Here is a 16,260-nt window from a genome sequence, read left to right on the forward strand (position 1 = left end):
TAATAATAGACAAGAGCACGATAATTTCTATCTTATTTATTATTATTATTATTTTTATAATTTAAATAATTGAAAATAAAGGAACTACAAGGGATACTCCAACCCACAACATTGAAATAAAAATTACAGAATCAGATTTCTCTAATAGACTCGTTTACCACTTGAATACATTTACTTAAGTAAGACAAGTTGTTGGATTCGTGTACCAAGAAGCAAAGTCGTACCTAAAAACTTTATTTATTTACGCGATAAGATAGAAGATAAAAATAAAATAAAATATAAATTATATTTAAATATAAAATCATTGCTTTATTAAATTAATTAAATCCTCTCAAAAAAATTAATTAAATATAAAATAAATTTTAATTTACCTTTTCAAATTTTAAAAGTTATACAAATTTATAATGTTAACTGAGTATATAAAATTATTTTTATTTATAATGTTATTTTTAAATTATAAAGATAATATTTATATAATTATAATCAATATTTAAATATTTTTTTATAAAATATTTTATTAACCATTATGTCATATTTTAATTAACAACAAATATTTTAACTTGTGTAATATACTGAATAAATAATTTTTATATGGCTATAATTTATTAGAAATAAATATTTTTTAAATATATAAAATATATTATAATATAGGTTTAGATTTCTTCTAACAACGAAATTGGTTGTTATCTTTTCAACATTTATATATAAAAAAAAATTATATAGAAAGAGTATTAAATGTGCAAATAACTTAGACAAAATTGGCGTACTTACATTCCTTCTTCAAACTAATCTTATGGGGATTGAAACTTTTAGAGAATTCAATTAGTTTTCGATTTGTTTGTTTTGTTTATATTATAATGCATTTTATAATAAATAAATACTTTAAAATATAATAAATAAATATTTTTTAAAAAAATATATTTCAAATTTATAATAAATAATTTATATTTTAAGATAATGTAATTTTTACTACTAATATTTTAATCTGTGTAATATATAAGCTAAATATTTATTATATGGATTAAATTTTATAATAAATAAAATATATAAATAAATATTATATTTGAATATATAGATCATATTTAAATTTATATGAATAGATACTTTTAAATATATAAATTATATTTTAGATTTATGATAAATAATTTATATTATGGTACAATATTATTTTTATTTATTAATAATTTAGACTTATTTCCCTTAAAAAATGATTTAGGGTTATTTAAGCCTTTCTAACTCATATTTTTCGATTTTAATAATTTTATAATTCAACTTTTAAATTATGATACACGTTATTTTTTCATTGATTAATGGTTAATTCATCACATTCATTATTAATATATCATACAGATAATGGCATAACATATTATGATATATGATTAACATTTCATATTAGCAATCAATTATCTAAATGATAAAATATTCAAAATTTAAAATGTTAAATAACAAAGTGTATAATTACAAATTAAGTGCCAAAATTGTAAAACTTGAACAACAAAAATGTAATTAAACTTTATTTTTTTATATAATTAAAAGGGACCAAAATATTTATTCTCGTAACATTTTGCTCATGCTTACATAGATAATATAATCTACTAATATAATGGTCAAAAATAAAATAAAATATAAAACTAATTTTAATTAATAGATACAAATAATATTGAACTTAAAAATAATTTAATTATTTGTTTCAATATCATTAAATATTGAACCAGACGTAGAACCTCAATGCAACATTACACACGTAAAAAAAGTCAAGAATGTATAATTGAATATGATTTAATTTATTAAACCTAATGAGATCAGCAACTACGTATTTGTTAATAGAAATACGTTTTGATATAATTAGTTCAATTAAATTTGATTAGATCTAATGCTTATTGTAGTAAAAGTTATATCTTACGAATATAAATTAATTCTTAATAATTAATTTTAAAATATTACGTAAATTATACTTATGAATAAAAAAAATTGATTAAAAGTGATCAATAATTACTATAAATTTTCATTTACTATTCATGAGAAGTATGTTTGGTAAGTCATCTAATGAATTTATAAACTTTTTTATTAACTTATAAGTTAATTTAATTAAAATAAATTTATTCGGTTAAATAACTTATTTTAAAGCTTATAACTTATTTTTCATAAGATAATTGAAATAATTTATAATTTATATACTTATCTCTTTTCTTTTTAATCTCCATTTATTTACTTGAAATCATTTTTTTTTACTTTTTTTAATTTAGAATTTTGTTGTCTACCCGGTCATTCTCCTTCACATTATCATCAAATAATTAATATATTGTTTATATTATTCAATTAACTTATCAAACATTTTCAAATATTTTAACTTTAAACTTGAACTACAATGACTTCATTTATCATAGCAAATCTTCTTAACACATTTTTTTAGTTAAAATTAAATTACATAATTGCGAAAAAAAATATTAAATAGAATTTAAGGTACAATTTATAATTTTCAATAAAAATTAACTAAGTAAAATAATATATTCTAAAAAGTGTGCCAGAAATGTATTTATTTTTTATTAAATATATTTATATTTTATAATAGTTATACATAAAAAGCTCCTATCTATTATTTTGACCAACTATTATTTCGTCACGAATCCATAAAATGTATAGAGCAGCCTCAAAGGCAAGAATGACAGCAGAGAAAACCAAGTTAAAAGATATTTCAATATATGATCAGTCCAACACAGTACTAGAACAGTGAACTTAAACACCCAAAACGGGTGACTAAAAAGAATAGGCCACACAACTGATACCAAAAAGACACTAACCACAGTAAGATGAAAATGAGGAACATAGCAGGTACTTGGAATCCTTAATCAACTAATGATGAGTAGCATCTATTGCCTACACAGCAAAACCAACCAAGCATAGTCTCAGTCTTATTCCTTCTTGGTGGCATCTTTGCGCTGTCCCCTCTTTCTAATACCCAAGCAAAACCACAGGCGCCAAGCATCAACAACAAACTCAGGCAATGAGTATGCCACAGCCCAAAGAAGAGTGTGTGGCCAGTATGGTGTGCAACGAGGCTCATACCCTATCCATCTCACACCTGCTCTCGCATACCCATCTGTTGATGGCACAAAGAATGAAGATCTCCTGATTGATGCCATCTTAGTTGCCACGTACAATGGAACCTGCATCAGCAAAATCTCAATCAGAAATCACATAAAAAACGTATCAAATATGACCAACCTTATAAGCAATAAGCATAATGTTAAGAACACTCTCTAACACACTTTTTTATTAGATGAAAAAATTTGGTGGACCCCATATCTTATTTAATGACTCTCCTGATTTTTTAATTTTCAATGAATTTTAAGCTTTAACTAATAAAAAAGAGTGTACTATTAAAGAGTATGTAGCTTACACTTCGGAAACCTGAAGCCATCAATCCACTTCTACATAGTCAACTCTTTTTAAGCACAAAACAATACTCTCTCTAACATTCACTTCCTAATACTCTATTATTATTAGTTGAAATTTATTAGAAATCATAAATTTTGTGGCCCCAACATTTTATTTAATGAGTCCCTTTCTTGATTTAATGGTAAGACCTATTAATATTTGTGATTTCAAACAATAATAAAGACAGTATTAGAAAGTGAGTGTCACTAGCATTTCAAGTGCACAAATTATTTAGGTGGGTAATTTTCAAGTTGCAGGAAAAAAACGTAGGATTGAGTAAGGGCAAAGGTAATAGGCTAATAGCTAAGGCCATGAAGAACATTGAAGTGCACTGTGTATCCACCATTCCACCTAAAATTTAGAATCGATCGTCAATCATGTTTTCATGTTTCGAAAACTCTAGTCAATGATCGAAGCTACAGCCTACAGTACCTCAAACGAATCCTCATATGTCACTCTATATACATAAATAATAAAGTGCAGCAGTTACCCAGAAAATCCAAAATCGGATGCCACACCATACCACCCATGTAATGTAACATTAAAGCAAAACTTCAAAATAGACTAAAGAGAAAAAAACAAGAGCCGGTGGTATTCAAAATGCTTTTGAAATTGCTACTGCCAACGGTTGGTTGAAAAAAGAAATTACAATCATATACAAACACAGGGATATAAACAAGTTGTACAAAAATATCAGTATTAAACAGATCATAACATATCTTCAACTTAAAGCTATATTTATTATATCTATACCTGCCTCAACTAAAAAAAAGTACAGAGTAAAAAGGGATTCTTTTCCGTTCGGTTTTGTCCATGGTTTATGTAAGTGAAAAGAAAAAAGAAAAAAAAGTTATAACGTAAACCTTTGTGCTTAACCAAATTAGTTATTCGTAATCGTATTAGTTTCTTGTACAGTACAGTAACAGTTCCAGCCCGCTAAAGTCCATAACAATTAGAAAGGCAACTCTACCAAAGCATATGCTTTCTTTTCATCACCCTAAAACTAGAGCTCTTCAGCTCAAATACAGTCTATACAGATCAGTACCTAAACTAATTGATTGAAACTTGGGAGGTGGAATTAAGAAAAAGAGGGGGAAAAAAAACTTTTTACCCCAAAAAAGTACTACTAAGCAAGCAAGATGCTAGCATGCATGACTCAAAAAACATCACAATACCTGACACTGAACGTCAATCCCACTCTTCTTGTATTCAACATAGAGACATCTGGAAAATTGATCGATGTACCTGAAACAAGGAACTCAAAACCTCAACACACAACACATAATACTAAGAGAAACACCTTAAGAATTTCAAACTAAGCCACCCTAAATCCCGAAAGCTAACACCCAAAGTAAGAGTTACCCTCGACTTATATACAACGAGATCTCAAACATAATTCAATTAAGATATATTCAGATAGACATCTTAAAAAACACTTCAGGCAAAAGTTTCTCTATAACCTAAAATTAACTTATAGGTAAGTCTACTTAGATACAAGTTAGAAGTAATTTTAATTTGAGGCGTCCTCTGCCTGAAAAAAAAAAAAAAAAAACTCTTTATTTCTCCAAGAAAACTCCTCATAAGTTCTACTAAACTTGTATTAATTCAGACTAAAAAAATAGTCCGAAGAAGCTTGTTCAAAAGAGCTTCTATGAGTTAGCTTATTTCTTCATCCTTCAAATTTTCCCATCTTATTAGTACTTTTAGAGAAATTTATCCAGAAACACAAATAATGAATGAAATGAAAAACTCACGCTTTGGTGGCAGCATAAACAGCATAAAGAGGATCAGAGGGAATCACAATAGCAGCTCCAGAGCCAATGTTAACAATGGCCCCCTTCTTCCTCTTGAGCATGCCAGGCAGCACAACCTGGGTAACCTTAGTAGTCCCCACAACATTAACCTTAATCAAATTGTTGAGCAACCCCTCATCCACCTCGTGGAAGAATCTCGCATAAGGGTACGACACTCCCACGTTGTTAACCAACACCCCAACATCCAACCCCTCGATCGCCGCCCCGATCCTCGCCACGCCCTCGTCGAGATCCGCCGCGAAATCCACCACCACGGTCCTCACCTCGATTTTCCCGAACTTGGCCGAAATCGAATCCGACACGCTCTTCAGCTTCTCGGGGCTCCGACCGACGAGGACGAGGTTCAAACCCTTGCGCGCGAGCTCAAAAGCGAAGCTTTTTCCAATGCCGTCGGTGGGGCCCGTCACGAGGGCCCAAGATCCGTACTTTTTGAGGTTCTTGGGGGGTCTGAGGAAATTGACGTAGACCCATTTGACGAGAAGCAAAGCCAGTTTGAGAATGGTTACTAAACCGACGATGAAGAGCGCGGCGAACCAGAGGGGTTGCGCTTTGAGTCTGGCGATTATGCAGCATTCCATGGTGAGATGGAGAGTGTGGTGCGCGAGAAAGGGGTATATGAGGGAAACGTGAAGAGCGTTTGATTTAAGATTTAAGATAAATAGCGAGAGAGAAGTGTGAAGTGTGGGTGAGGTAGATGAGCGGAAAACCACCAGAATTAAGTAGAGAAAGTTGAGGTGGTGGCATTGAATGAATATTGGTGCAGAGTGCAGACAATAAAATGGGCGGAGTCAAAAGAAAGCGATTGCAAAACGGGTAGTTTCAATCTGCTCCTTCTTTTACAAGCTGTGGGTTCTATTCTACTTCTACCACCTGTTTCTATTTTGGTTTTACTTTCGGAACCAGTAGATTTCCATTTTGGTTATGTTTAACTCGGTTTGATGGAATTAATTATTGATGTGGTTTTTTTTAGTCCATTCAGATGGCATTATTAATATTATGTTGATGGAAATGAACAATAGATAGTGTTTTTAAAATTGGAGAACTTAAGTGAGTGTTTAATCGATTTCAATCGTTAATTAAGGAGTATTGGTTATGATTTTATAACTTTTAATGAATTTTAATTGCAGTTCGTAGTTATTGGTTAGCACTCTAGAGAAAATAAATCAGCCCATAGATACGCAAGTGTTAAGTACTATTTGACACATTGAACGGGTAAGAAAAAAATTACAAAGTGTGATAAATTATATGTAATGTATCCAGAGAAGGAAACAATAATAATAAATAAATAAATAAATAATAAATGTTACTGCGATGGCTACTTAAGTTGGTGAACAAGTGAATAATTTTTATTTTTATTTTTATTTGAATTATTTAAAAATTATTTTTATAGAAGTTGCTTAAATTTAATTTCAATGATTATTGTTTATTCCTTATTATAATGACAATGTGACTCACTCGTTGAGCACAGGGGTTTTGTGATAGGTGTGGACGATTTTGATGTCTAAGACTGGTAAGGTTTCAGTAAAGGAAGAGGAAAATGAAAGGATCTCGTTCGTGTAGCTTCCTCACTAGAGCTTCTCGTAGGCGATAAGGATCTCATCGTTGAAGTCAAATAATGTAGTTGAGGATGAATTTGGGATGAATGGAGGAGAGAGATAAAAAATGAGTAATAAATATTAAATATGATATTATTGATATGTAGTATGACGATAAATGCAAAATAAAAATAAAAAAAAAGTAGGGAAAAGAATAATTAATCACCTTAAATATTATTTTCTTTTACAAATAAGCATCATAAATTTTTATATTATCCTAATCAATCCTTTTGTAAATAAATATCATGAACTTTATTTTAATTAATCTTTAAATTTTATTTATTTTATAAATAAATACCCTTAATTTTAATTTTATTTTATTTGATATTGACATTTGATAATTTATTATTTTTATAAAATATTTATATTTTCAATTTAGAGTTAAATTATCCATCTTAAATATCAATTATTCAATTATTCGTTATTTTTTATATTATAACTGTTTTTTTTCTTCAAAATATAATAAAAATACGAGTTTAGTAAAAATAGAGAAGAAATGATAAAAACAATAAATAAATAAAAATTTCTTTCTAAAATATATGGTATTTTAATATATATGAAAATAAAACTAATATATATGTAAAAATAATAATAAATAAGTGTGATTTAAAATAAATACATGATTGATATTTTTTATCTTTGTAATTTAATAACAATGTAATATAAGTGACTTGAAAAAATAATTAATTAAGATACAACTGTAAATAAGGTATTTATTTGTAAAAATGGTAAAAATTTAAGAATAAATTATAATAAAATTAAAGTTTATAGTATCTATTTGCTAACATGACAAAGTTTAAACATCAATTGGAATAAACTCAAATTTTGCGGTATCTATTTATAAAAGGGTAAAATTTAGAAAGACTAAATACTTTCTTTCCTAAAAAGTAAAATGAACACAAGGTGAAATGTATTTTAAAGTACATTTACCTTTACTAAAAAAAATTAAATTCAAAATTTGAATGTTATTTTCATGTAATTAATGTCGATTGTTTATTCCATTTATTACATATTTTTTTTGATAAACAAAATATAATTAACAAGAGTACAAAAAGTACTCTAACCTATATACGTAAAGTATTTTACAAAATAACTAAAGAAAGTTAATCTAATCCACGTTAACCTAAAAGCTCACAAAAAGAACGACTTAATTAGCTAATAATCAACAAACTTCTCGTATCCCAGAAAGCTAACAACCAATGTGCAATATTAAGAGAGGCAAACACCAGGAGAATTGGACCAAGAAAATAAATTATACTTGAAAGAAGGGAATTTGGCCCTTAACCATCTCCATTTATTACATTATTAATAACAAAATTAGGTAACAAATAAATTTGGTTTATATTTAAAGTAAGTATTTACAATAATTCATAATTAAAGATATGTTATTTAAAGTCATGTTTAATTGATATGGAATTTTTAGAAAAGTGTTATTTTTTTCAAAAAAAATATTTGCAAGAATTTTTTTACAAATTTTCTTGCAATAATAATTTCATGAATTTTATTTTATGAATTTATTTGTGAAAAATAATATGTAGGATTTTTTTCACAAACTATTTTATGGAAAATAATCCAAAATAAATTTTTTCAAATTTTATTATGATTTTAGTGATAAAAGAATTTTTTTTCATGGTAAAAATTCTCAAAAAATGTCATAAGATTTATTTTATTTGTTTAATTTTTTTGTGAAAATAAATTTTTAAGTAATATTTATTAATATTATAATAAGTGGTAGAAAAAATTCGCAAGTAACTTTTTTTTTGTAGATTTCTCTTTGAATTTTAATCTGTAGGAAAAATTAACAAAAGTTATTTAAATTTATAAGTTTAAAAATTAAAAGTTTTTAATTAAAATGTTATTTTACAAAATTACTTACAAACATATCATTGTAATTAATTTTAATTATAATTAAATAAAATATGTAAATTTTATAAATATAATGATTTTTTTCTAAGAACGTGATCTAATTAATATTTAAGAAAAACTTAAAGTCACACATCAGTTAATGCTAAGAGAATTAAAAAATATATAAGTGGGAGCAACGCTTAATTTACAAGTTAATATTGTAAGGTTGAGTTAAACATATAACTCACATTCTAAGAGTTCAAAATGTTATGAATAAGATGTTGAAAGTGTGGAAGCATATTTTTGATGCTTTGAATAAGTTAATTGTGAATATTTGAAAGACAGTGACAACAAAAATTTTAATGATGATTTGATTCATAGTTATGACAAAATTTCTTGTGATTTTAAAATTTGCAAGAAATTCAACAACAAAAATTACAAAAAAATTATTTGTGAATTTTAATTCACAAGAAAGTTACACATAAATAATGAATTTGTAAGAAACTTTTTATATTATTAACGAAAATATTGCTTGAAGATAAAATTCTGAAAAAAAATTCATTGAAATCACGTTTTTTTTTATGAATTTTTATACAAAATTCACATAAAAAATAATATATAATAAGAGAAATTATGGTAAGATGAGTACTATAAAACATTTGAAAGTAAATTTGGTGCATATTATTCAAATTAATATAATTACAAGAATTTATTTATGTGATTAATGTTAATTGGTTATTTTATTAATTATGTTATTAATGATGAAATTAGGTAAAAAAAATAAATATTATTTGTATCAAATTAAATATTTACAAAGCACTTTATATTGAAATGTATTATACATTTGTACACGCAATGTCATTCAATAAATTTAAATATGATAAAATATTTTTTTATTATTTATTTACTAATATAATTCAAACTCAAAGATATATATATATATATATATATATATATATATATATATATATATATATATATATATATATATATTCAACCAATAATTTTCGATGTGAAATTGTGAATCGTTAAAATAATAGTCTAAGTTGTATCTCATGCAACATTTAATTTTAGAAAATATTATCTTTTTCATTCAATTTAGCACTGTGGCATATATCTTTAATTTGGAAAAAAAGATTATATGTGGCATAAAATACTTTTAAATTACATATTTGAATGGATTAATACACAGTGATTCATGGACACATACTCCCAACACACATCTAGAGAGAAAAAGAGATTAAAAAATAAAAATAAAAAAACATAGCATTGTTTAAATTGTTTATGTGCCGTGTCCACCGGTTTTATGATGTTGCGTGGTGTAACTGTATAGTGCGATGACGGGTCCAAAACTAATGACGAGTTAACGTCCAAAACAGGAAGAGTTAAACTAACTGTAATGTGTTTAAGTTATATTTATTATTATTATTATTATTATCAAGATGTGTTTTAGTTTTGTACTATCGTAGAATCGAGCTTAAGCTTGGTACTAAAGTGTTAAATGACATCGGATGAACGCTACTAGACATCGGCCAGAACGAAGGCCTACTATCTGAACGGATCATAACCGACTTCGGGCCCAAGGTCCAGGTAAACCCTAATTCATACAAAGGTACGTGTATTATATATATGAGACTCATACACCCACAAATACTAACTTTAGTATCAGAGTCTCTTTTACAGGTATCACCTCCACTTCAGAACAACCGACGTACTCAGCGAATGAAACTTATCAATCTTGTCTAACAGATCGTCGTTCACAACCAATCTCCTTCTATGAACCTATTTATTAACTAAAAAATAAACTTGTTGACCTATTGTACGGTCTCTCAAAAAATATGAGAGTTGATTTAGTATTCTTAAATTTAATTTTTATTTATATTAAAATAATATTTGATTTGTAAAAAATCTTGTTTTGTGAATATAAATTTATCTTTAGTTGTCAATTTTAGATATTAGGTGAATCATTTTTATAAAATAAATAAATAATTATTGATAAATTTTGCTTAAATTAAATGATGAAAAATTTGCTTACGCTACGTGAAATAACACGGAAGTGTAAATTGTAGTATTGTTCTTCTTGAAAATGAGGTTGGATCAAATAATAGTAGAATTAGATGGTGGGAAAAGAAATTTAAAATATTGCTGCTGTGAAATAATACGTATTAGTAATATTAATTTTGAAAGCACATGTTTAGATTTTAGTCTAGATAGTTTAAAAATAATTTGTTTTAAAGTAATTTCTTTCTACTTTGTGAATTAAAATTAGGAATTGTGTATTAAAATCAGTTATAATAATTTTTTTGAATTTTTATTCAAACATAACCTTTAGCTTTGCTCAAGATTATATTGGATTAATAGAAGAAGATGGTAGAGAGGAAAATTCAAACTTAATACTATTATATTATTTTTTAAAGTGGTAAAATAGGAATGAATTTTATTTCCCCCCAATTTAAAAATAAAATGGAATAATGAGAATTTTATTTCATTTTATCATACAACATATTTAAATAATGGAATAAAATAACCCCAAGTGTGTGGTACAGCGGTAGAGGTTAATTCATTCTTAAGCAATGTCAGGAGTTTGAATCCTAGCGAGGAGAGAGACACCTCAAAGAGTGTGATAGCTGGCCCCAAGATTTAACGCGGCTGCATACACAAGGCAGGATTCGAACCCCTGACCTTGCTTAAGCGTGGATCAACTCCTACCGCTGAACCACACACTTGGGGTTAGCGAGGAGATTAATTACTCCTATCAACAAGGATGAACTAAAAAAAAAATAATGGAATAAAATTTTATTTCGCTACATTCCATGATATTTTAATTTGTTGATGTCTATTTCGTGTTATTTAATTTTTCCATAAACATAAACAAGGAAGAATTTATTTGAAATTATCTAATAACATTTCTATAAATAATACTTTTGAGAATATAATAATAAATTTGACATTTGTGAATATTTTAAAAAATATATTTAATTAATAACTTCCGGTCGAAGTTAAACGAGTTTAGAGTAAGATAAAGAAGATAACACAATTTTTTTATTAATACAAAATATAATAATAATTAACCTTAATAACACCAGATTGATCCGTGTCTCAAAATTGAAGTTTGAGATAAGTAAAAAAAAAATATTCTCACAACAAATTTATCATATATATATATTTTTTAATTTCAAAACAAAGTTGAAGGCGTCAACTCTGAAGCATTAAGTTAGCATAATGCAATAGTGTGTTTTTTTTTCTTCTAAAAATTGACCGATGCACGCAAATCTACTGTGAAGAAATTTCGTTATTAACAAGTAATCGAAACCAAACAATATCAATCATACACGAAATACATTCACAATTCATAAATATTATATAATGTTAGTTCACATGTTAAAGAAATATCAACCTTGAAAAATAAAACAATAAACAAGAAAAATACTTTTTAATCTCTCAATTTTAAAATAAGTATATTTTTTTTGTCTTCAAGTTATCTTTTTTAAAAGATTTAGTCCTCATAATGATCTATTTTAATTATTATGTTCAAATTTTTGGTTAACAAATCTCTCACATAAAACTTATTTATTAATATTTTGACTAGTAAAAATCTCATATCAAATTCAACTACTTCCATACATCTAATACAGTTTGCTTTTATCAATGAATAATGATATTGCATGTAGTTCAACAGACTAAAGCAATTCTTTTTTTTTAAATTAAAAGGCTAAAAAAAACTATTTTTAAATTTAAATAATAATAAGTGTGTGGTTGGTAAAATGTTAATTTTTATGGGTAACCCAACTTTAAAATGTTGTTGCAGTTTGGCGTCTGTGAGTGTAGGCCCGTTTAAATGTTTAATGGATTAGTAAGATCTGCGTCCGCACGCGTAGATTTTCACTTTTTTTTTTTATAGTGAGAAATCATTTTTGGATTAATTAGAACTTTCTTTGATACATCCAAAAGATTAATTAATTAACTTTGACTCTTATAAAATGAACTTTAAAAAATAAAATGTGATTAGTATTTTAATTCGCACAGTATATAGAATTAATGTTAACTTTATATGATTATAATTGATAAAAAAATAAATACTTTTGAATATATAGATAATATTATAATCAAAATTTATAATAAATAAATATTTTTAAACATATAATTTATATTTTAAATTTATAACGAATTAATTTTATTGTTTAAGAAATTCTTCGGTTACAGTTATAGTAAAAATTATATAAGACAAAATTTTGTTAAATTATGATTAAAGTCCTTAAATAAAAAAAATAGGACATGCACTATAGAAAAATTATTCCTATAGAATTCAAATATAACAATTAACTTTTTTAAGGTTGTAAAAAATAAAATCTCTTATTTTAAAAATAGCGCGCTTGAGTTTTTATTTATTTATTTATACATAAATTAAGTTCACTTAAAAATCTGGCTGGTTACTTACGAACATTTTTAATCTATTAAATTAAAGATTGAGTTTGCTCATAGCATTTTTTTTTTCTATTACAAACATTTTTAATTCATTAAATTTAAAATTAATTTTAATCATAGTACTTAAAGTGGTGTCCATCTGGAGAGTTTTCATAGGCCTGAAGAGTTAGAATATAGTTCACCTTTGAAATGACATAAATAAGTAAATTGTTACTCTAACAATTGCAGAGGAGATATTTTTCTAGCCCAAAATATTCAAATGGTAACTAGATTAAGTAAACACATACCAAATACAAACAAAACTAACAATATAGGTAAGTAGGTAAACGATTGATCAAAAGACAAATCTTGAAAAGAAGAGAAAAAAAACATACATCCATTAGGATCTCCATGATCCCCTACACTTTTTCACAAATGTTGTTAGAACAACTATTGGACTTGATTTGTGCACTTCTCATTAATGTTTAATTTGCTTCAGAATTAGATGCTGTTGATGCTTTAATTTTGGCGTCCTTGGAGAGTCCTCTTCCACGCCAATAAAGAAAATAGCGTAGCATATAAGAATCCAGAAATGTTTCAGGAATGGCTTTGATGAGAAAGCCTTGCACAGAATGGAGGAAATAAGGCACAACCAGTTTTTCATAGCCAATACATCTTGTGCATGCTTTACTATAAGTTTCTGGCGATGGTACAAAAAGTGATGTCTTCATTCTGGTCATCTTTGTTGACACAAATAATGGAACCTGCATTTATTTCTCACCACCACATCCAAATATATTACCAAGAGCTAGATACTAATTAAAATATTGTTATATCAACCACCTTAAGACTAGAAGTGAAAAATTATTTTCATTTTGGGTTTAATGATGTGGTGTACTCAGTGTAATCAATCAATAATTAGTTTGTTTGAAATATCGTTTTAGATATATTAACACTCATTTGTCCATCCCAAAACATGAAATGGAAAAATAATAACACTGATTGGTTGAAAATAAACATGAGTTATGTTGTTCAACATAACTGTAACCCAAACACATCCTTATAATTATAAATATGGTTTTAATGTAATTATAGCAAAATCAACAAATTTATCAGGAATGATAATTCGTTGTTAGATAATAATGTAAATCTGTTTTGTGTTATTAGAGAAGATCCTATTGTTTTTAAACAAAATTATTTCCCTTTTAGTATTTTCCATCCTAGTTTAGGAACACAATACTCAACTAGAGATCAAAATCATGATAATTTAGGATTAACTTTTGTTTACCATTCTTTAAAAAGGAAAGAGGAGCAGAGTATTCCAACCTGACATTGGATGTCAATTCCTTGATGTTTGTATTCCAAACTGATGCATCTCGAAAACATTGCAAGGTAACTGTAAAAATAGCAAATAGAATAGTACATCACAGATCTGGATTCAGATTTGTTTTCTCTCACATCCTGATTCAGGATTTGTTTTTGCAATTAAAATTAAAAATAATAACTAAGCAAAAAATATAATCTGTCTTTTAAACAGCAACATTTTATTAGATTGTTTTTTTCAATTGAATTGATAGGAAAAGGACAAGAAAATGAGACAAGTGTGTATAAAATGATTTTAGATTAAATTTCATTTTTTTTTTCTAACCATGTTATTAGTTAAATCTGTCTCATATTTAGTGAGGTCTTTCTCCCTCACCATGTCTTTTCCATATATAAAACTTGAATCTCAGTTTTTGTTTATAAGAATCGAATCTAAATGTACTTAAGACTAATGAAAACTCATATTTAGTCGACATTTAAAGATTTAATTATTATGAATATAAAATTAATTGAGTTAAAACAACTTTAGATAACATTTGGATTAGATAAGAAATTTACACAAATTTTCAGCAATGAAATGTAGGTATAGGAGCACAAAATTTGATGTTATGTAGTGAAACCATTAAATTTTGTAGTTAAAGACGATTTCCCCATCAAAAGTCTTGACTCCAGATCAATGAAATGAAGTCACTTTACTATTCTAAGCAAGGTTTATATACAAGTTGAAACACATAAAACTGAACAAATTATAATGGGATTATCCAAGAAAGCATTATTGTTATAACATTTCCAGGTGCAATTGATCAATAAAACCAAAATCCTTAAAGAAAAAACAAAATCAAACGGATTACCTAAAAAAACATATAGTGTGGTTGTAAATCCATTTTTTTGCCAATGAATGTGAAAGCAAAATTTTTCTTCAATCACATTCATTCTCTCAGAATTTGTTAAACCAAAAGTTAAACGACACTATCAGTATGTGTTTGGATTAACATTCAATTTTATCAAAATCAATTACAAAACCATAACAAAAATTAGTCACTTCAATTTTTCACCCTAATTTCAACATCATAATTAATTCTAGAAGGTATAAACACACCATTAATCATGAACATACTTACGCTTTTGAAGCAGCATAGAGAGCGACTAAAGGGTACGAAGGAAGCACAATTGTGGAACCAGATCCAATGTTCACTATTGCTCCTTTTTTCTTCTTGATCATAGTGGGAATCACTGCCTTTGTGATCCAAGTTGCTCCCTCAACATTCACTCTCACAATAGCATCCATAAGCTCCAAATCCACCTCATGAAAGAATCTAGCATAAGGGTAAGCCAAGCCAGCACCATTCACAACCAAACCAATATCCAAACCCTCTATTGCTTCCTCTATTCTCTTCACCATTTCCACCCCACCAACCTTTTGCATGTCTAATACCACAAACTTGACCTCAACATTGTGCCCATGATCCCTTATTTCCTTGGACGTGGCTTCAAGCTTTAGAGGGTTTCGACCGACCAAGATTAGGTTAAGTCCCTTGGAGGCCAATTCAAGGGTCATGGCCTTGCCAATTCCATCGGTGGAACCGGTTATCATGGCCCATGAACCGTATTCTTTGAGGTCCTTTGGTGGCCTCAAGAACATCACCCATACCCACTTGAGAAATTTGATGAGGGCTTTGCACACACAAATGAAGCCTATGGTGCTTGTTGCAACTAGGAACAAATCTAGCACATCCATTTTATTTTTTTTCCTTTTTGATAAAGTCTAGGAAATTTTCTTACTTTATAAGACTTTTTTAATTATGTCGCCATCAGAAAGTAGATATTTTTTTTGAATTAAT

At 27.1% G+C, this 16,260-nt stretch overlaps 2 protein-coding genes across 2 annotated transcripts; both read right to left on the reverse strand.

Moving 5' to 3' along the window:
* Positions 1 to 2,663: 2,663 nt before the first annotated feature.
* LOC109800409 (very-long-chain 3-oxoacyl-CoA reductase 1) lies at positions 2,664 to 6,089 on the reverse strand. Its single transcript, XM_020361196.3, has 3 exons — positions 5,193 to 6,089; positions 4,614 to 4,683; positions 2,664 to 3,167 (listed from the first exon to the last, which is right to left on the reverse strand). The coding sequence occupies exons 1-3, from the start codon at positions 5,828 to 5,830 to the stop codon at positions 2,913 to 2,915; spliced, it is 963 nt and encodes a 320-aa protein (XP_020216785.1). The 5' UTR covers positions 5,831 to 6,089; the 3' UTR covers positions 2,664 to 2,912.
* A 7,218-nt stretch (positions 6,090 to 13,307) lies between these two features.
* Positions 13,308 to 16,210, reverse strand: LOC109790419 (very-long-chain 3-oxoacyl-CoA reductase 1). The gene is made up of 3 exons (XM_020349866.3): positions 15,541 to 16,210; positions 14,423 to 14,492; positions 13,308 to 13,860 (listed from the first exon to the last, which is right to left on the reverse strand). The coding sequence occupies exons 1-3, from the start codon at positions 16,155 to 16,157 to the stop codon at positions 13,582 to 13,584; spliced, it is 966 nt and encodes a 321-aa protein (XP_020205455.1). The 5' UTR covers positions 16,158 to 16,210; the 3' UTR covers positions 13,308 to 13,581.
* Between the last annotated feature and the right edge of the window lie 50 nt (positions 16,211 to 16,260).

Source organism: Cajanus cajan, chromosome 3, assembly GCF_000230855.2.
Source record: "Cajanus cajan strain Asha chromosome 3, NIPB_CcT2T_4, whole genome shotgun sequence".
NCBI classification, from domain to species: domain Eukaryota; kingdom Viridiplantae; phylum Streptophyta; class Magnoliopsida; order Fabales; family Fabaceae; genus Cajanus; species Cajanus cajan.